This window comes from Schistocerca serialis, chromosome 9, assembly GCF_023864345.2.
Source record: "Schistocerca serialis cubense isolate TAMUIC-IGC-003099 chromosome 9, iqSchSeri2.2, whole genome shotgun sequence".
Classification (NCBI taxonomy): Eukaryota; Metazoa; Arthropoda; class Insecta; order Orthoptera; family Acrididae; genus Schistocerca; species Schistocerca serialis.
Genome location: NC_064646.1, coordinates 390,868,618 through 390,890,889, shown reverse-complemented (window position 1 = coordinate 390,890,889; position 22,272 = coordinate 390,868,618). Strand labels below are relative to the sequence as shown.

Below are 22,272 nucleotides of genomic sequence, written 5' to 3'. Positions count from 1 at the left end.
AGAAGCTTCCTTTACCAGGATACAGGTTGGCTGGCATCTTTTCTAGGAGCTCTTTGCGGTGTGGGTGAGTACCCATGTATGTGGAAAACGGTATCCCATTTGAATTAATGATGTTTCGAAGCACTGCACTGAAAAGGTGTTTGAATGTTGTGCAGGTGTGGTCAAATTTAGTGGAGCTAAACGTCTAACTGTTGTTATTTGTAGATCCCTTGACTCCGATTTCACAACATTTTTGTTAAAGCTAGAGGAGGTTTTTAGTTCACTTTATAGGAAATACAAAAAGTGAGTTATAAGTGGTGACTTCAATATTAATTGCATAAGTGATTGTGCAAGAAAAAGGATGCTGGTAGACCTCCTTAATTCATATAATCTTATGCAAACAGTATTCTTTCCAATGAGAGTGCAAGGGAACAGTAGAACAACCATAGACAAAATTTTTGTTCATTCCTCATTACTAGAAGGGCAATCTGTTAGCAAAAAGGTGAATGGCCTTTCAGATCATGATGCACAAATTTTAACTCTAAAAGATTTTTCTGCTGCGACACATGTTAAATATAGCTATCAACTGTTTAGGAAAGCTGATCCAGTTGCTGTAGAGACCTTCGCAAACCTTATCAAGGAACAAGGGTGGCAAGATATTTATAGTGCTGATAGAATAGATGATAAATATAATTCTTTCCTCAAGTATTTTCTCGTGCTCTTTGAAAGTTGCTTTCCGTTAGAACGTTCAAAACACGGTACTAGCACAAACAGGCAGCCTGGGTGGCTGACTAGATGGATAAGAACATCTAGTAGAAGAAAGTTGCAATTATATCAAAACGTTAGAAACAGTCAAAATCTAAATGCAGCAGCCCATTATAAACAGTAAGGTTCTTAAAAATGTTATTAGGAAGGCAAAAAGTGTGTGGTATGCAGATAGAATAGCTAAGTCTAAGGATAAAATTAAAACCGTACTGTCAGTCATAAAGAAAGTGGCTGGTCTGCAGAGACATGTCGAGGATATAGAATCAGTGCATAGTGGGTATTTCTGTGTTACTGATAAGTCGCATATATGTACAGTATTTAATAATCACTTTCTGAATATAGCAGGTGAACTAAATAGAAACCTAGTCCCAACAGGGAATCATATAGCACTCTTAGAAAAAAGTGTTCCGAGACTGTTACCTGAAATGCTCCTCCATGATACTGACAAGAGGGAGATTGAGTTAATAATTGAATCAATAAAGACCAAGAACTCTCGTGGATATGATGGGGTATCTAGCAGAATACTGAAGTATTGTTCTATGTATGTTAGCCCAGTACTTAGCCATATCTGTAACTTTTCCTTTAGGAGTGGTCAGTTTCCTGACCAATTAAAGTACTCGGTAGTGAAGCCACTTTATAAAAAGGGAGACAGGGATAATGTTGACAATTTTAGACCTGTTTCTATGCCATCGGTGTTTGCTAAAGTTATCGAGAAGGTTGTATATACAAGGTTACTGGAGCATTTAAATTAACATAACTTGCTGTTGAATGTACAGTTTGGTTTTAGAAATGATTTAACAACTGAAAATGCTATATTCTCTTTTATCAGGTAGGTTTTTGACGGATTAAATAAAAGTTTGCGAACGCTAGGTGTTTTCTTTGATTTAACGAAGGCTTTTGACTGTGTTGACCACAAAATATTACTGCAGAAGTTGGACCATTATGGGGTAAGGAGGGTAGCTTACAATTGGTTCGCCTCTTACTTTAAGAACAGAAAGCACAAGGTAATTCTCCGCAATATTGAGAGTGGTAGTGATGTTCAGTCCTAATGGGGCACTATTAAGTGGGGCGTTCCCCAAGGGTCGGCGCTGGGGAAACTGCTGTTTCTTATTTATGTAAATGATATGCCTTCTAGTATTACAGGTGATTCAAAAATATTTCTGTTTGCTGACGGCACCAGCTTGATAGTGAAGGATCTTGTGTGTAATATTGAAACAGTGTCAAGTAATGTAGTTCATGAAATAAGTTTGCGGCTTGTGGAAAAAAATCTGATGCTAAAACACAGTAAGACTCAGTTTTTACAGTTTCTAACTCACAATTCAACAAGAACCGATATTTTGATCAGACAGCATGGGCATATTATAAGCGAGACGGAACAGTTCAAGTTCCTAGGCGTTAGGATAGATAGTAAGCTGTCGTGGAAAGCCCATGTTCAGGATCTTGTTCAGAAACTAAATGCTGCTTTATTTACCATTAGAACAGTATCTGAAATAAGTGACAGTTCAACACTAAAAGTAGTCTACTTCACATATTTTCATACGCTCATGTCGTATGGTATTGTCTTTTGGGGTAATTCTTCTGATTCCAAAAGTATATGTTATGCTCAAAAATGGGCTGTTCAAGCTATATGTGGTGCAAGTTCGAGGATCTCTTGTCGACCCCTATTCAATACTCTGGGAATTCTGACATTGCCCTCACAGTATGTATTTTATATAATGTCGTTTGTTGTTAGCAATATTAGCTTATTCCCAATAGTTAGCAGCTTTCGATCAGTTACTACTAGGCAGAAATCAAATCTGCATGTGAGTAGATAGTATATGGGGCTTCTGGAACACTTTGAGGACGTATACGTACCGTCCTTAGCACCGTACCCATACGTGACGTCACTACTGCTCGCTGCTTGCTCTGGCAGCTCTCCAGTGCAGATGTTACGCACGTGCACACACACACACACACACACACACACACACACACACACACACATTCACACACACACACACACACACACACACACATACACACAGTTTACAATTACAGTTTTCTCTGTAATCAAAAAACTTAGATTTGTTTCTTTGTGAAGGATATGAGAAATAAAAGAGGAAACCACAAAAAAAAAAAAGTTTGAAGTGAAAATGTTTATTTATTCAGTTGATATGAATATACAAAGTTTTAAGCACTGCTAGATTAGTTTTTTTTATTCTTTTATGTTAAGCAATAATTGAAGCTTCTCGGAGTTCTTCCTCTATTGAAATAATTTCATTGTCGTGTGAGTTGTTGCTGGCTGTTTTTGATGCAAGGAGAAAAACTAGACGTTCAACAAGTTCGTTTGGGTTATTCCAGTGAATGTAGTCAACATGTGATTTGTTTGAATAGTCTTTCCAGTCAATTTTTACTTCTTGTTCTTCATCTTCTCTGTTTACTCCACGTACAGAGGTAATTCCCTTTCCTGTACGTATTTTACTTTTTATTTTCGCTGCTTTACCAATTTTGAATTCCTCAACAATGTCATCATCAGTATCGTCATCCTCGCTTCTATTATTATCCTCTTCACGGTCTTTTTCTGCAGATGTTTGGGAAACCGTTGCAGTTGCTGCCGCTGCTGCTGCAGTACGACGTTTTGGACCCTCAAGTATTCCAATTAATGGCTTTATGATGCGTGTATACTTATATCCTTTGTTTGCATTTACAGGCTTGAAGGCGAGGTATTGTTGTCTGAAGGCATTAGTTGCCTTCAGAATTTTTGCATAATTTTGAAGATCACGGCTCGTGTAATTCTTAGGCTTGATTTTGAACAATAAACTGTATAGCCCTCTAGTTCCAGGATACCTTACGTTGTGTATTATTAAGTCATTTTCATCAACTTCCACTGTTGAGTTTACAATCATCCATTCACTTTATAATGGATCAAATCTTACGCCGTACACGGTGTCGCGCGTTTTGTCTATAGGTTTATTAAAGTACGAAGCCGCCAGTTGACCAGCTGCATTTTCTGCTATACGCAACTCTTGTATTTTTCTGCTACTTTTCATTTTTTTCTTTTTCTCCACATCATCATCATCGTCATCATATTTTTCATTAATGTCACAGCCGTTGATTTTGTCTTGACATCTAGCTGCAGAATTGCTATTGTTTTCTCTCGCCGGAAATCGGTGAATCAGTTCCTTTAGTGGTTGTGAAATGGGCTTAAATGTCTTTTCCAGCACTGATTTTGTTTCAGTTTCTCTTTTATGTAGAGATAGCATCTTTCTTCGGATATTCTGTCTAGCTTTAGCGATCTGTTTTTTAATATTAATGTTTGGTTTAATCGAATCGTGCAGCATGTTTATAGCTCAAAACTGCCCACTCGCTATCTGAACTAAATTTACGTAGACATCTCAATTTATAACAGTAATTTCTTCACTTAGAGGTTTCAAAGTATGTGTTTATCACACGCTGCCTATGCGCATCGTCGAGGATTGGTGATATAATTTTACACATTTGTTCTATACGTTGCTTGAATCGAAGACTGTCAATGGCGGCACGTTGCCAGCAAAGTCCTATGCGAGCCTCTCTGTATACCGAAAAATCCCAGTCATTTAAAATGTGCACTGAGGTACATACTTCATTTGGAAAGTGCACTTCCTTTTTTCTCACCTTCTCCATTTCCTATATAGGTCTTTAATGCTGGCGTGAAAGATGTGCACTCATTGACGTCTGTTAGGAAATTGAGGAACATGATGATAATTGCTAGTGCTTTGTAGTACGCAACTGCTCAGATAAATTACACTTTAATTTACAACCCGATATTCAAATTCAGCATGAAGTGGACGATTTCCAAGTGTTAAATGCGAGGCTTTATGAAACTTGAATCTGTCTCCTTTACGTACGTCAATCTCCGTATTCATCAAAAGTTGGTAACTGTTTTCATTCAATTCAAAGGTAATTGTTTCAATATCAGGCATAATAGAGCGTAAAATAACTTTACCAGTGTAAGGTAATACATACTCATACTGACCATTGTGTAAAAGGTAAGCTGATTCATTGGGATCTCCTGAAGGGATGCTGTCAATTCTAAAAATGATGGAACACATTCGATTTTTTTCAATGTAACCTTTTGTTGCAACATCCGAGTCTAAAATTGGCTCGCGCACATTCGTGATGCGTTTATTTTGCACGTCTAAAACTCGTTCTGTTACACTCATTAAGTCTAAAAAGTTTTCAACTCCTGCATTCATAGATGTACGTAAAGAGTTTTTTAGCTCTCTGAAGTCGTTAAGCTGATTTTGCAGCTTTTGGAACAACAGATCGACATACGATTTACTTACTACATCACTTGCCCTCGGCTTTGTCTTCTCAGCAGAATCAACTCTGTCTTTCACACGTTTCACAGAATTTTCGATTCTTCTACGGATGTCATCTACGTATTTTTTCGTTGCTGCATCATCATCAGTTCGCGGATCAGCTAAGTTAGTGATGGTTTTGCGGTGCTTGACCGTAAGTGAGCTCTCACTTACATCGAATGCGTTCAGTTTTTCCACCGCATTATCCACATAAACTTTCGTGCATGCATCATGATCTTCAGCAGGATCATGTAATCCACTTAAACGCTTATTATTAAAATAAATTGCTGCACTTGTAGTGTATATGGAAGAAAAGAAAGCTGTTATCTGCGGCAAAAATTTCGTTATTAAAGAGCTCGAGGAGGCAGCATCAGTATTAGAGTTTGTTGCATCATTTACTCTTTTTCGCGGTGTCGAGTCTCCGGCAGAAGAAGAAGAAGAAGAAGAAGAAGAGGTGATACTCACTTGTTTCTCAAATAGCTGATTTACTTTATCGATAAGATTTGTAATAATGTTCGAGTATGACTGGAATTTCGAATCCACATATTTTTTATTAGCAACATCGTTATTGTATTGAGGATCTAGTACGAGCAATAGAGTATTGCTACTGCTGTTATTCGAAGATGTTGCCTGTGCAGAAGCCATGATGGTAATAATCTGTATTGGTCAAGCTGTTGCTTTAAATACAGATATAATTATCAAAGTTTATACGATAACGACCATTATTTAATTCATCATCTTTGCTAATAACAAGAAAATCGTAGGCATTCCCATTCCATGCTCGTTTACACATTTCGAGAAATTCATTGAATGTCATGTCAGGATTAACATGATCACTGAAGCCATGTTTTAAATTACGCTCATCTTGCTTAAAGAGAACAATAACGTTAGCATTGTCTCTGATTAACTGTTTAGGAATTTTGCTATATGTCTGACACAAATAGATACTGTCTACACCGTAATGCCGACCCATCGAAAAGTAAGCTTTCATGTGATCTTGTTTGTCGCAGGCAATGTCGTCGAAAATAAAAACTGAAAGTGGTCGGGCTTGATCTGGTGGTATTACATCTTCTTTACCGGAAAATGTAAAGTAGCCAATATCATGCAGGTTTTTAAAAATTTGTTCCAAATATTTATATTTGTATTGTTGCAGCGATTTGGAAAATACGTAGACATTCTTAAATTTGAGACCATTTTCATGAATTAGAAGATTAACAATCAAATTTGTTTTTCCACAATTGGAAGGACCTGCAATAATACACCTAATCATATCAGGAAATAGATCACCATGCCTACGATCTTGCCTTTGCAGTTCATTTCTGTGTTCAGCAATAGGTCTAATAGGAAGTTGAAGTGCATGTTTCCTGAATTGCATCTTTAAGTACACTAAGGACTCTACGTATCTTACAATTAATATTATAATAAAGCACTCTAGGTGGCAAAGTTAGCACTCGGGCAATGATCATGATTATGAAAAAAAAAAATTGTCAGATGTGGGATTCGAACCCACACTCCCCCACACGATATTAAATCTAGCGCCTTAACCACTCGGCCAATCTGACAGATTTGTAACAAGCGCCACCATTTTCTTTTTTTTTTTTTTTTTTTTTTTGGAGAAAACAATTCCTATCTTACAAATACTGTTATAATAGAGCATTCTGGGTGTCAAAAAGACCAGTCGTTAGTTAACACTCAAGCTATGAAGAAGCATCGCAACAACAACAACAAGCAAAATAAGTTGAGAAAGGGGAAGAATAAGAGAGGGACAAAAAAAACATGGTGGTTCCCTACTTAACCGCATGATTAATAAACTACCTGTTGAACTTCACATACCTGGCTACTCCTACTGTGGTCCTGGCACAATGTTAGAGGAAAGACTCAAAAGAGGTGATGTCGGTATCAATCCACTAGATGAGGCGTGTAAAGAACATGACATAGCTTATGCAACTCATCCAGACAGTTTGCCTGACAGACATCAAGCAGATAGAATTCTGGCTAGAAAAGCGTGGAGTAGAGTAAAAGCAAAAGACGCTAATTTGAAGGAAAAGTTAGCTGCGCTGGCAGTAACTGGAGCAATGAAAGCTAAAGTTAAAATGGGTATGGGTTTGAATAAGAAGAAGAAGAAGAAGAAGAAAAGTTCTGGACGAAAGAAAGGTGGTAATATACTGAACAAAGTAATTAAAAAAGTTCAAAGTGGACTTAAGTACTTGAAGCCTGGTGCTAATCTGATGACAGTTGTGAAAGTGGCTCGTAAAATCGCATCACAGGTTGCTCCGACGAAAGCTGTGGGGAAATTATTAGACAGAGAACGTATAATACCTGTGCCCAAAACAGGTGGAATAATACCTCTAATTCCAATATTTGCTGCTTTATCAGCACTTGGAGGATTAGCCGGAGGTGCTGCTGGAATTGCTAAAGCTGTTAATGATGCGAAAAGTGCTCGAAAGGAGTTAGCTGAAATGCAGAGGCATCATCGTGTACTTGAAGCAATTGCTTTGCGTGATGGAAAAGGGCTGTACTTGGGTCCATACAGGAAAAACGGAATCGGTCTGTATCTGGCCGGTATAAATGGAACAAGGAATAATAAAAAAAAAAAGTTCTCCATGAACAGTCTTCCTACAAGACCTCTTACCAACATTGACTTAGAACACTATGCTAAAAAGCTGCAGATAGCACACTTTCGAGGTGTCTTTATGAGAGATACTTTACCTTCAAGACCTAACACTTGTGAGTGTGCAATTATTAATCTCAATACTGAAGAGGAACCAGGTTCACACTGGGTAGCTTACAGAAAGGAAGGCAAAATTGTCTACTATTTCGACAGCTTTGGAAATTTACCACCTCCTCCAGAAATAGTAAGGTATCTGAAAAACTGTACGATAAAATATAACTACAATACATTTCAGTCACTTAACAGCCAGAGATGTGGTCATTTATGTTTAATGTTTCTGAATTCAATATAAAACAGACAGTCTTGTAGGGTATAGTTGTAGTCTAACAATGGACATTGAACACGGCATAACGTTAAGTCTGACGGGTAAAGAATCACTTCTAACTGCTGTCTTCAATCCTGCATTGAATTTATCCTCACATGTTTACGAAATTGCTCTGCTAAACCTTTTTACATATAATTCCATTCCCAATATTACATCGTTAAATAATAATCTCTACTTCTACAACTATTTGAATGATGTAGAAATTTTGGATAAAGTTAGTCTGAAACATGGAACATATGAACTGCACGACATTTTTTCAGCATTATTGAAAGAAATTGAAGCATACAACTTGAAGGTTAGCAGTGATAACTCGATAAATAAGAAAAAGCATGACTTGCAATTAAATATTACCTTCAATAAAACACTGAATCGATGTCAGATTAGGAGTAATCTTACTATAGATTTTAATCTCCCAGACAACATAGGTTCAGTTTTAGGGTTTGCAAAAACTGTAGTGGATAAAAAAGTCTTGAAGACTGCCGAATATTCAGTTAACATTCAAAGCGTTAATGTCTTGTGTGTTGACTGTAACATCTCAGGAGGTTCATTTCACAATGGGGAACCTACACATACATTGCATCAGTTCTGGCCTGCTGTACCACCAGGATATAAGATTGTGGAAACACCGAATTCACCCATTTATATGCCAGTAGTTGCAAGATACGTTTCAGAATTAAGTGTGTCAATTAGAGATCAAGAGGGAAATCTTGTTCATTTTGACGGGGAAGAGATAACTGTGCGATTACATTTGAGGAAAATACGGTAATGGGTATCGTATACAAACAGAATGCCTGCATAAGCAAGGACACAAGATACCTTGACAATGAGAGCAATAATAACAAGGAGGAGGAGGAGAAGAAGAAGAAGAAGAGGAAAAGAAAAGCAAAGAAGAGAAAAGTCAAAAATGTTTTAACTCCACACAACAGAGAAATTCTGTCGTCACAGGGATACAGAGTGCTATAAATACTGATACCTTCATCTGCAAACTCTCATTCGAGTCGTCCGACTTTCAGTGATCAAACAGGAGGAGGAGGAGGAGGAGGAAGCTAAGGAAAAAGAAATGTTGAATTTAAGAGAAAAAATTCTCGTCGACGACTCGGTTAGTCGCCTTCAGTAAACCTTTTGGTCAACCGGCTTTTGCTCAGAACGATTCCATATCAATTGTTATACAAAATGAAAACACTTACCTGCTTCCTTCCGAGAGTCTGCTGTATATAGAAGGACGACTTGTCAATGCAGAGGGAAAGGGAAAAGCTACTGATATTGAGTTAACAAAAAACTGTGCACTTCATCTGTTTTCGGATATTCAGTACCGTCTCAATAACCAAATTATCGATCATGTACGTAATCCAGGAATTGCAACATTAATGAAAGGATATGCTTCTTTTACACCAGGTGACGCAAATGCATTACAAAATGCCGGATGGGGGGCAGGAGGCGAATTGAAAGAGTTAGTCGACGATGATGATGGTCGTTTTAATTTTTGCATTCCGCTTAAAATGATCATAGGCTTTGCAGAGGATTACAAAAAGATTATTTTAAATGCTCGCCATGAACTGATACTGATTCGTAGCAGGCAAGATATTAACTGTATTGTCTCAGATAAAGCAGATACTAAATCAAAAATTGTGTTGGAAAAAGTTCACTGGGAAATGCCGCATGTTCAGGTGTCTGAAAAGCAACAAATATCACTGTGGAATATCTTAAAAAATGATATCACTTTGACTCTACCTTTTCGTCACTGGGATTTGGTTGAAAGCATTGCGCCAGAAATTAACTCATGGACATGGCAAATTAAATTTAATACAGCTCTTGAAACAGCAAGGTATGTAATATTGGCTTTTCAGTCAAACAGAAATTTGATTACTGCTGACTCTAGTGTATTCGACAAAATAAACATATCAAACTTGAAGGTGTATTTAAATTCTTCTAAATTCCCAGAGGAGAATTTTGCTGTTGATTTTGACATGAAGAATACTGCACAGGCGTTTGAAATGTATGCCAATTTTCAATCGCTGTATTATGGAGATAGCAGTGTAAGAAGAGGGAACCCGCTCATGAACCGTACTGAATTTCAGAACTGTCCTATATTTTTCATTGATTGTTCTCATCAAGACGAAACACTGAAATCTTCGGTCGTTGACATGAAGATTGAAATAGAAACAAAAGAAGCATTTGCGTAAAATACAATAGCTTACTGCCTGGTCATTCATGATTCAGTGATTGAAATGACTCCATCAACCAATCAAGTCACAAAGCGTACGCGGATATAGAATGGGAGGGGAAAAGACATGGGAAGCTGGAAAGAAAAAAAAAAAAAATAGATGTCGTGTAAGGAGGATTTGTTCCCCGTCCAGCCAATCAGGTCACATAAGGCATACTCAGAGATATATATATAAGAGGGGGGAAAAGAAGTGCAAGCATCTGATCATTGTCGTCCTGTTTGCTCCCCCCACACCAGTAGCTTGTGAGAAGGAAATATGAACAAAGTTATAATAATTACCGCTAAGTCCGAGAATCATCCAGTGATAGTGTTAGTGACTAATTTAAGTGATGGTTGTGAATGTGTACTGCAAGTTCATAACATGGAGGCCTCTTTCAGGGCACTGAATTGTTCACTCGATTCATTGCTAAAAGAGAACAGTGACTGTAAAACATTAGTGTATTCAAAAAATCTGCTCTGTCCACTCGTCCTAAATATTCTAGAACAAATTATTATTATTCATAAAGATGTTGAAATGCTACGATTGGAAGATTATGGATTGGACTGTGCTAATAAGAAAGAGAAAGGTGCTGCTGCTGCTGCTGATGCTGCTGCTTCTGTTGCTGATGATGATGATGCTTACTTCTTGTTCGAGTGGATTAAATCGAAAAATGTTTGTAAACTGCCCTCTCGAATTTATAGGAAACTTACTGTGCAACAGTGTCAAAATCTAAATGCAATTGATTATTACTTATTTCCTAAACAGTTGTAACCCTCTTTATGTGATCTTTCTCATATATTTCACAGTTTACCACAAGTGTTTCAAAATGATGCTCTTATTTCTAAGTATCAACATTGTTACAAGCATTATAATGTGAATGCACGTTGTCAAATTGATGGACCACCTCCTATTAAAAAGAATTGTAAAGAGTGCAGAAAGGAAATTTCGGATGAAATAAAATAACAATTATTGTATGTGGTTTTTTTTTAATTTCACTCAGTAAATAAAGAAAAAGTTACAATGAATATATAATGTTTTGTTATTTTCTGTATACAAATCAGTTACAAATTCACATGGAAGTTGTCTGAATGACAGTATTGCACACACACACACACACACACACACACACAATAAAATTAGTCAGACGTTTGTCAAGTTTTCTTTGTTTTTCAGTTGGTAGTGACCCCACGCTAAAGTATTTACCTTATCTGACAGTATAAAACGTTTATCATCATGTGCAGACAAACCAAGCTTTTGTTGTTTAACAGTTGATACCACATGAGACTTTGATTGAATAATATACTGTACAGAAGTTTTAACATCTAAATTCAACATACATTCTCGATAATCATCGATGCTCAATGCTTTAATAGATGACTGTTTTATACCTTTCGCTCTCTGCATTACACGTAGTGATTCGGTCTCTAGTGCATACATTTTAGCTCTCAGGCCTATGAACTCAGTAATAAGTTCACCGTTTAATTCATCTTTCAATAGTCCAACCTCCTTTTTATTCACAAGTGGAATGTTAAATCTGTTATTAATGGGAAAACCTGAAGTATCAAACCATTTTTGCACATCACTTTTGATATCCTCATAAATATTTTGAGTTTTAATATGGTAAATTAAACTATCGGTATCAGTGTAACACAGTTTTACATCTTTTACAGGGAACTTGTTCAGTATATACCCATAATGAAAGTCAACAAGACGCGTCTTTGAAATGTCTAAAATCGCCATACCTACAGATATAGGCTTGTCAAACACTACATTGAGTTTGTCTAATTCAATACCAACTAAATTCTCCTGAAATATAACGCTCCTTTTGAAATTTGGTTTTGCAATCATTGCAGATGCTCCATATTTACCATCCCATGAAGTTACTAGTTTTATGTCCCTCATCTTTCGTACATTTTGCATTGTCTTACCAAAGACGCTGTTATTCATTAGCTTAAAAAAATTCTTTTCAAAATCGTTATTTGCTGCCATACGTTTCTGTGCGTTAATATCGATGTATGGTTTCATCCATGGAAGTTGTCTGAACGACAGTACTCTGTGAATCTTTCTCAATTTCAAATTATGTTGCAAACACTGTTTGAGATTTCTATAATGAATTACATAATTTTTCTTATCATACAAAGTAGAAATTAATTTTTTGGGAGCACTAGCCTTGCCTACCACACAGCTAGATGGTGGTATCATTTTCTCAGGACATAGTGGTAGATCAGAATGCATATCGTGGATGTTTTCAGGATATTCAAGATCTACTTCCAGAATGTAGCCTATATCAGAGTCATCCGGTATGTTGTTTACGTCAAAAGTTTTAACAATTTCAGCGTTGAGCCAAGAAAAATGTGAAACTGGGAGGTACTGCATCATTGCCCAACTGTAAAGGCTATTTACATCAAGGTAAATAATGTAGGATTCATCAGTATTTTCATCATAATTAGACATGAACCTGTTGTTTGCCACAGCATGTCTACACGAGCAGTGAACAATGCCGCCTCTAATACCTCGTTCGACGAATTGAAGTTGCTCAATGTCTGTGATGAGTTCTAATTCTGCTTTGGTGGTTTTCAATAATGCATCCCAAGCCAATCCAGGTGAAGTAACATAATGCGCGGGATCTAACTCATAGGTTTTAATGCAGAGATTTCGAAAATTTTCAAAAACATCGCTTAACAATAACACATCAATTTTTAAATAAAGATCAGAGTATTCCCCCAGTGTCTTGCACTTGAACAAATGCCAAGCATTACACGCCCTTTGATAATCACACTCTGAGACAGTTCTTCCACCAGTCAGCAAACTTTTAAATTCCTGAATCGGCGGTAAGTGTTCTTCTGATAAAACACTCTCATCACTCACATACTCATATGGAAATATACCCTTCTGATTGACTAAATAAAATTCACGATCATCAGGAAAGTATTTTCTCATTATCCTGCATTCCTCTGGCTTTAGGTAAGATGCACACTTTTCTAGCGAGCATGATAAAAAATTAAATGAATCTATAAATCGGAAATTTATGTAGCAGTGCCGGTCTTTACGTGTTACTTGAATGCTCTTCGTGAAAGATTTGTATTTCTCCATATTCGATGGTAATATAGAAACGCGGCCTGGATTTAATTTAGTTTTTCTCCTCCCGGTCTCATTCACTAGTTGCTCGCAAATATTTGTAATTACGAAATGACTATCATAATTGGACAGATTGTGGAATACGACAGGCACTGTAAACAGAGGTCTGTAGTTTACATTGCAGCTAGCATGCGCTGCACCGCGGTACTCGCCTGTAAAATGACAATGGTCACGATGCTTCACATCGCCTGCCTCAAAGGCTTCCTTACAAATACGACAGATCTTTGCAGAGTGAAAGACTGATTCTTCCTCTGGGCTTAATATAATCTCTTTATTTTGTAATAAGAAACCGTTCACATACTCAGCAATTGCATACAGCTGTTTCGTGAACCACTGCATGCAATCACGACCGCGATACAACTGAAATTCCGAATAGTCATCATTATAAGTACAATGTATGTAATATGCAATACTAAATGGTGTATGTAAATGTATTTGATCAGAGTTACTACTTCTACTGCAGCCAGCAACTGGTTGCAGCATGCACTCAGTGTCCGCATATATTATAAAAGGCAGCTTTAGCTTTTTTCTGAAATTGGAAAATTTTATATATTTATTGTGCTCATTTGGCATGATAGTGTTGACTGGCTTAAACTGCGCACAGTCAAGCAAGTGTGCTTCTAACTTCTGTTTTGCATGGAAATAAGACAGACAACGGGGGCATATCACGACAGACTTATGATGAGCAGTAATGCTATAATGTGCTAGCTTTGACAAACTTTTTATATAATAAAAATGATTTATATTTGTATATTCTAGCTGCAACATTAATAAATTTACATGTTTTTCTCTTTCGTACTTTGTAATATGCAGTGGTATAACTCGGATATCTTTCGACCTTTCCCTCGTCCTCCTTCTTGCCCCCTCTCTCTCCTCATCCGCTTCTCCCTCTTCTTCAACAACCATCCACTCATAATCCGAGTACTGTATACCGTACACATTGACAGACACACTTTCATTCTGCTTTTCGAATATATGGACATGCTTTAGCTCTGTAGGAAACGGTATATTAGAAAAGTTCAATTTCTTTGCATGTGCAAAATAGGCAGACACACGGTGCGCATTCTTGCTTACAGGATACAAAGCAGCTAGAATTGCCTATGCGTTCACATAACATCAGCTGTTGCACGAGGACAATGACCGCCAGCCCGAAAGCAAGGGCGATGATGATGTAACTGCTTACACCAGATGGTTGAGAACAAGAAAAAACGGTACGTCCCGCCAGCCACGATCACATGCGCAGATGTTCACTATGCCCTTCCGCAATGAAATTTTTTTTTTCTTTTCTTTTTTTTTTTTTTTTTTTGCCAGCGGACTTCGTCTTCTTGTCTTCCTTTTACACAGCTGGGGTTTAAAGCCCCCCTCCTGGAACAGCTGCGAACCTCCTGCTGTTTGCTAACATTGCTATTATTGACATACAGCATCCTCTACATCCATATATATATATTTTTTTTTGCTTTGAAAAATAGCAGATAAAATGAGATGCTTTTAGAGAGCTGCTATCAGTCTACGTTTCACCGAGGTGGCTGCTCCTCTTATCATCGCCATTATCGTCTGTAGAGAGAGAGAGAGAGAGACATTATCTGTTTGTCAGGTAAGAGAAGTCGGTGATGGATTGGGATTTACAATGATACTAGCAAAACATTAAACGAAATTAGACGATACCTTCATCAACTTTTTTTTTCTTTTTTCCTTCTCACATCATGACAGAATGAAGATAGCTTTCGTAGACCTGCAAGGATTCAAAGACGATGCAAATAATTTTGTGCCTAAACAAGCTGCTGCTATCCTCGTGGACGGCAATCAAGTTATTGCAGAGCAGTTTGTCACTATCGCACAAGTTTTAGCATTCAGCACCTTATCGGAGAAAACTCAGAGGATAAACTCGTGGGTGACACGCAATCACCTTCATCAGCAGTGGGGAATGGATGGAGTGTCACTACTTACTGCGAGAAATACGCTCTGGGAGTTGTGCAAATCTTGTGACTACATTATGGTAATGGGTCTGGAAAAAGCAGATTGGACGACGACTTTATTGGGCACAGATCATGGCAGAGTAGTTAACATGCAATCTCTGGACTGTCCATCATTGAAATTGCTCAAAAAATCTTTCAATATTGCTGATGAGGAAAATGATCGATGTTTAGCAAAGACTAATGTACGATTAATTATGCGATGGTATTTTGAAAATAAAACGTCTTCCTAAAATACGTGTTATCTTTCTTTTTTTTCCCCCCTTGCTCCTCTTTCTCCTCCTCGTGTCTCCGCCCCCCTTCCAGCTCCATATAAGCAAACATTTCTATCACAACTGTGTCATTTCGAAAAGCATATTGCCTTCAGTAAGTAGCAAGTTAGAAGAAAGAAAAGAAGAAGATGCAAGCTGCCATTGCTGATGAGCTTCATCGTCCTGCTCGCCGAACATACCCCAGGCGGTCAGTTATCACGAAAGGACTTGATGATCTCCATCAAGCAGACTTAGTCGATATGATTGCATATTCTAAATGGAATTCTGGGTATAAGTATTTGTTAACAGTAATTGACGTTTATTCAAAATATGCATGGGTCGCTGCTCTGAAGACTAAAACTGGAATTGCAGTTGCAAACGCACTTAAAAAATATATATATAAAAAGTAAGCGGGCCCCAGTAAATTTACAAACTGATCAGGGAAAAGAATTCTACAATACTAGTTTTAAAAAGTTAATGCAGAAACTCAGAATTAATCACTACTCCACTTTTTCAAATATGAAAGCTTCCGTAGTTGAACGCTTTAACAGAACTCTCAAGAGTCTTATGTTCCGAAAATTTACTGCTCAGGGCTCCTACAAATGGATTAACACTGTGCAAGATCTGGTCCATCAGTATAATCACATGACACACGGAACGATTAAAATGCGACCAGTGGATGTAAAAGATAATAGTCTTCTATTTACTGTGTATAACAAAATTAAAATGATTGATCCACGGCGGTCAAAACTCAAAGTTGGTGATTACGTCAGAATTAGTAAACAGAAAACAGTCTTAGACAAAGGGTACACCGCCAACTGGTCCACGGAAATTTTCAAAATACGTAAAGTGCAAGAAACCAATCCGAGAACGTATCTCCTTGAAGACTACAAATCACAGCCCATAGCTGGAGCTTTCTATGTTGAAGAGTTGCAAAAAACTAAATATCCATCATCATATATTGTGGAGAAAATAATACGGAAGAGAGGAAGAAAAGCTTTGGTAAAGTGGCTTGGATTCAGCAATGCACACAACAGCTGGATAAATTTGTAAAAAGAAAATAAAAAAATTAAATGCATAGTACATGATGAATTTGTGTGTGTGTGTGTGTGTGTATGTGTGTGTGTGTGTGTGTGTGTGTGTGTGTGTGTGTGCGCGCGCACGTGCGTAACATCTGCACTGGAGAGCTGCCAGAGCAAGCAGCGAGCAGTTGTGACGTCACGTATGGGTACGGTGCTAAGGACGGTACGTATACGTCCTCAAAGTGTTCCAGAAGCCCCATATACTATCTACTCATGTGGAATGCCCTTCCTTGGCTCCTGTGCAGAAAGAAGTGCAATATTCTGCTGCATCCATTTTCAATAAGCTACCACAAGAACTCAAAGGTCTTAGCAGTAGCCCAATCTCTTTTAAGTCTAAACTGAAGAGTTTCCTCATGGCTCACTCCTTCTATTCTGTTTAGGATCATGGAAGAGCTAAAAAATTAAGCAGATCCCATTGTTTCATTGTTGATTTTCTTTATTTAAACTTACGAATTGTCGCCTGAATATGTTTTTTATATTTCATTTTATCTGTTTCTACAATCGTGTTATAATTTCATGTATTGACTCGTTCCATGGCCATGGAGACTTCTCCTTAATTTGGTCCCACGAAACAGTAAATAAATGAATAAATAAATAAATAAAAAGGTGGCGTCAGGCCGTTGGCGCCGTTTCACGTCATGTTAGGGACAGTTGCAGGGTGCCCCGAGCAGTGAAGCTGAGGAAGTCAGAGATACAGAGAGAAGCATGGGGGAGACAGGCAGGGCTAGGCAGAAGTAGCTGCAGTAGTATCAGCTCTCTTTATGAACTCGTAAGAGAATAGCTGGGGCAGTCTGTGTGTCTTACAATAGGTGTGGGCTCACTTCATACGACTGTCTCATTTCAGTCAGACAGAATAGTTCTAGCCAGTAACTCTCTCTGTACAAAGACTTGGAAAATCCGTGGGAACAGATCCTCCTAAACCAGTAGAGCTAGAATATAAAGTGTTTTCAGAATGAATTTAGACGTCGCAAAAACTTGGAGTTGACAGACAATCGTGTCAGAGGAACATCCGCAACTGAGAATTATAGCAGAGTTTTCAAATGCGTCTTAAGTTGTAAGGTTCTTTTATTTTGAATAAAAATTACTTGAAAACTGAAGCTGTATTTTCAACTTGTGCTACTTGTAGTTGAGGTTATTTCAAGTCAGTTTCCAGTACTTACGTTTTGTAATTCGGGATTTTCCAGTTTATGGAGGTAAAGAATTCCTCCCACAATGGTCAACTCGCGCTTGGGACCTCTTCGACCATGTATCTTAAAGCACGTCGAAGTGATACCAGAAGGAGTGCACCAAAAGGCGGTCAGGGGGTTTTGTAGGTTCAGTGTCACTGAGCCCGTAGGCACTTACACCACCCCAGCTGAACATAAATCAATGTGTTCTTGGTCGTACGTGAACACCAACTTTGCATGAAGTATCGTTTCAAGCCGATGTTGACGATGCATCTGGCCATTGCTTGCAGTGACTGATAGCTGTCACTACACTCTACAAAAATTGTATAAAACGTTGTAAATAAACCTACCACACCTAGGTGGAAAAACGAACACTTTTATATCACTCTTCGTCAACAAATAGATTAAAACACCCAGTCACTGTATGCCGCACAATATAATCTTCATAGCAAGCATCCATAGCTGCCATGTCAGCTTGCTAATGTCCCTGCATTACCACAAGGCCTAGCACTTATCTGAATGGTATGTTCTCCCTTCGTGTTCCAGTATTGAAACCGACCAGTGTGGCCGATCGTTTCCAGGCGCATTAGTCTGGAACCGCGCGACCGCTACGGTTGCAGGTTCGAATCCTGCCTTGGGCTTGGATGAGTGTGTTGTCAGATTAGTTAGGTTTAAGTAGTTCTATGTTCTAGGGGACTGATGACGTCAGATGTTAAGTCACATAGTGCTCAGAACCATTTGAACCTTTTTCCAATATTCATAGACTGTCTCGCATGTTTCCGATCTCGCTGTTTGGCTGATTGGTCTGTATTGCACTTGAGACATTCAGTCGGAAGAGAACATAAGTCTTTCCATTGAACCTGCCATGCAGAGTGGCCTCGTAGTTTCACGCGCCATGTCACGGATTGCGCGTCCTGCCGAAGGTTGGAATCATTCTTAGGCATGGGTGTGTTTGTTGCTCTTAGGATACATTAGTTTAAGTTACTTTAAGTAGTGTGCAAGTCTATGGACCGATGACAGAATCAGCTTGGTCCCTCAGAAATTCACACGCATTTTTTCCCCACTGCACCTGATGTAGAACAGTGAATTCACTCTTACATTTGACAGAATGGCCTCCTGAATACATATACAACAAGCGACAGTCCTCTTGTGATGAAAGGGGCTACCAGCATCCGTTGCTAAGACATTTTGAAAGGATTAAAACCCATAACCTCCAAATCCGTTGCTGAGATATTTAGAAATGATTAAACCCATAACCTCGACATGTAACTAAAATGCTAAAGATTTTGGAAATGTTCGATACTAGAATGTTATGGTAAGCTATGATAGCTTTGCATGGGATGGATAAATTTTGCTACTTATAAACTCCTTGTTATGTAAAAAAATAATGTAACATAAAGTAGTGAGTTAATATCGAAAACATATTTTTACATTGTGGGTAGCACATAACGCTATACATAGACTGTAGAGACCATTGTTGATACGCAAAAATGTCTGTGATGCAGAACCAGTAGCGATGTGTTGCCAAATAAATCTGCATACATGCAAATCTTATCAAATGAATTCTCTGTAAGTATCGGCAAACTGTGAAACTCGTTACCAGGTGCAACATTTACGTAAAAATTTCAGAATTTCAGTAATATAAGACTTCCGTATTATGATGAGAATGACTTAAACATTTGGTATTACTGAAACATCAGAATTTAAAATGTTACTGAACGTGAACAGATAGGAGAAGGAAAGGAGCAATTGTCATACATCAATCAGTCGAGAAGCAGTGTGGGGATGCAGACGTATCATGTTTGGTCATTTCATGGTACTTTTTAAAGTGATGGTGCATATGGGTTTTCCATGTACTACTTTATACTATGAAGTTGAGGGTGTCCTTCTGTCATTTTTTGGATAATCCTCTCTAAAATTTGGAAATTAAAGTTAATTCTGGAAGATTATCACTTGAGAACATTTCGACGGTTTTGGTTGAATATATTTTGCAGCGTTTGTAAGTGTGAATAGTAATGGTATATTTGGCATAAAAAACAAACGAAAAATAATTCCGATCTGTTTGATGGTTCTAATGTCAGACGCTTTCAGAACAAAGGACGAGCTGTGTATGAAGTTTGATCATAGTTATCACAAGTCTCGGAAAGTTCTCGATTGGTTCATTTAAGATTTTACATAATACTCTAATATTAAGACAGACATAGGCAAATAGGTTGTAGATTTTTCTAATATTGGTAATATATAAAAGGGGAAGGGTTTTCGCCACAAATCTCGAACAATTAAGGACCTACTACTGTGCCTGGGTTGGTTGGAAATTATCTGCAGGTATGAGAAAGAAAACTGTGGGCACAGTCCAGAAAACGACGACATATGCGTGATCTGGAATGGTCAGTGAGGGGCCACTAGCAGTTTGTAGTTGTGTTTTGGGAGCGCTGTGGACTCCAGAGCAGAAAGGGTCTTGACAATGGTCAAGCACAAAAGAATAATGAATGTCGATGAAGTCCTCTCAGGCTGTCAGCCGAGTCAAACAGGGTCCGAAAGGGGGGGGGGGGGGGGAGGGATGGTTGCGGCCAGCGATCTTGAGGGCTCCCTGCTTACGTTTTTTGTGAAGCACTAAAGCACCTGGTATGAATATGTTGTCTGTAGTGATCAGTTACTTTCGAATTGTTGTGAGTTCGTAAGTTACCTGAAAAATAGAAGAATTATGGACACAGTTTGTGATTTCGTAGAGAGATATTTAAATGTAGTAGCTCTCTTATAGCCCTTGCCTCAGTGCAATAGGAAACAGAAACCGCTGCAGACGCGTGGCACAGTATAACAGGACCACAACATAAAAAGAAAACAAGACGGCGACACTGAAATTCAGAGAAGAAGATAACCGTTTACACATGGTAATGGGTAAAAAGTTGCCATTTCGCGAAATGTCGATCACTTAAAGTCGACACCCAACAAGGAGACCCACCTCATGTGGCTATCGTAACTGGAGACAGACGAGAGAATTTAAAATAAGATAGCAATAACAACAATACTTAAATTTTACGGACAAATAAAAGATATACGTGACTTCCTTGAGTAACAGAGGTCAACAAGTGGTCAATAAACACTTTGTTAGCATATACCTCTTAACGGTACAAATAACAGCAACAAATTGTTTCAAATGGCTCTGAGCACTATGGGACTTAACTTCTGAGGTCATCAGTCCCCTAGAACTTAGAAATACTTAAACCTAACTAGCCTAAGGACATCACACACATCCATGCCCGAGGCAGGATTCGAACCTGCGACCGTAGCGGTCGCGCGGTTCCGGACTGTAGCGCCTAGAACCGCTCGGCTACCCTGGCAGGCTAACAGCAACATGTTTGAAGCTAAAGCGATTGTGTCTTTAATTAAGTCCCACCAGTTTAGGCTGTCATGGCCTCTGACCAAAGGAATAACAGTGGGCTATAGCAACCAGATCAACCAACAAATATTATTCATGTGTTTCAGTATGTTGACTGTGAACAACGTTGATTAACATCAGGTGACGGTATAAGTACATTAAGAAGCTACCACCGTTTTTAGCGTGGTGAACACTTTAAGTTGGAAGGTAATTTAGACTGCATGCCACCCACAACCAGAAATAAGGATCCCACGGTTTCAGCGGAAATTCTACATAAATTTAAAACATTATAGAAACTAGAGGAACCATCTCAAAATAGTAAAACTAAAGCAGATAAACTAGATAAACTGTCCCAAAAGAAAAAAATATTACTAAATTTAGCAACAAAAATAGATAAAATTAGAGGAAACCTTAGTTAAGGAGTTAGAAACGAAATAGTCGAGCATTGTGATGCAGTGCGACAAGAAATGAAAATACTATTTAAAGACGTAAATAATAAGATGACACATTTATGAAATCATCTCAGAGCATTTACGAAACCGTATGCAATCAACTGTTAGAGACTTAAAGTAGGGTAAAAATGTTAGAGCTAGATAAAAATCTTATTCAAGTTTCTAGCAACACAAACACTTTAATTAATTTGGAGAAGCGTCTAGAAGAGGTACTATAGAAAAAAGTACACGGAAACGTAGACACAAACAGAGCTGTCCCCGGTTTTATGGGCGATAGTATTAACAATAAGACTGAGTTACAGAAATTGTAGAGGGAATTAGAAGACACTAAGCGGGAACTTAAAAGCAAAATAGCTACATCTAACATAGGGTTATCGCCAGAATTATTAGAATAATTAAAAACATGATATGGAGTTAGTAGTGATAAGCAGTTCCCAAAGCTTAAGCCAGAAAAGGAACTACAGTCAAGGTAATTCCTAAGATTAGTTTAGAATGCCTCAGAAATGGATAATAATAAAAAATGGATTTTTCACTAGAACATCTACTAGTTGATAAAGCGGAAGGGGGA

At 38.1% G+C, this 22,272-nt stretch overlaps 1 protein-coding gene and 1 non-coding gene across 2 annotated transcripts; one reads left to right on the top strand and one right to left on the bottom strand.

Annotated features, from left to right (window-relative positions):
- Positions 1-6,548: 6,548 nt before the first annotated feature.
- Trnal-uaa (transfer RNA leucine (anticodon UAA)) lies at positions 6,549-6,625 on the bottom strand. Its single transcript has one exon. It is a non-coding gene; the product is annotated as a tRNA-Leu (tRNA).
- A 2,199-nt stretch (positions 6,626-8,824) lies between these two features.
- Positions 8,825-10,242, top strand: LOC126419642 (uncharacterized). Its single transcript, XM_050086831.1, has 3 exons — positions 8,825-8,888; positions 9,073-9,158; positions 9,262-10,242. The coding sequence occupies exons 1-3, from the start codon at positions 8,825-8,827 to the stop codon at positions 10,240-10,242; spliced, it is 1,131 nt and encodes a 376-aa protein (XP_049942788.1).
- Positions 10,243-22,272: the final 12,030 nt, after the last annotated feature.

What these genes read in the sequence shown, in the direction of transcription:
- LOC126419642 (XM_050086831.1), top strand. Translation starts at nt 8,825, where the DNA reads ATGGGTATCGTATACAAACAGAATGCCTGCATAAGCAAGGACACAAGA. An exon ending in AAGATACCTTGACAATGAGA is followed by an intron (nt 8,889 to 9,072) that starts GCAATAATAACA and finishes TCCGACTTTCAG; the next exon opens with TGATCAAACAGGAGGAGGAG. An exon ending in AAATTCTCGTCGACGACTCG is followed by an intron (nt 9,159 to 9,261) that starts GTTAGTCGCCTT and finishes CTTCCTTCCGAG; the next exon opens with AGTCTGCTGTATATAGAAGG.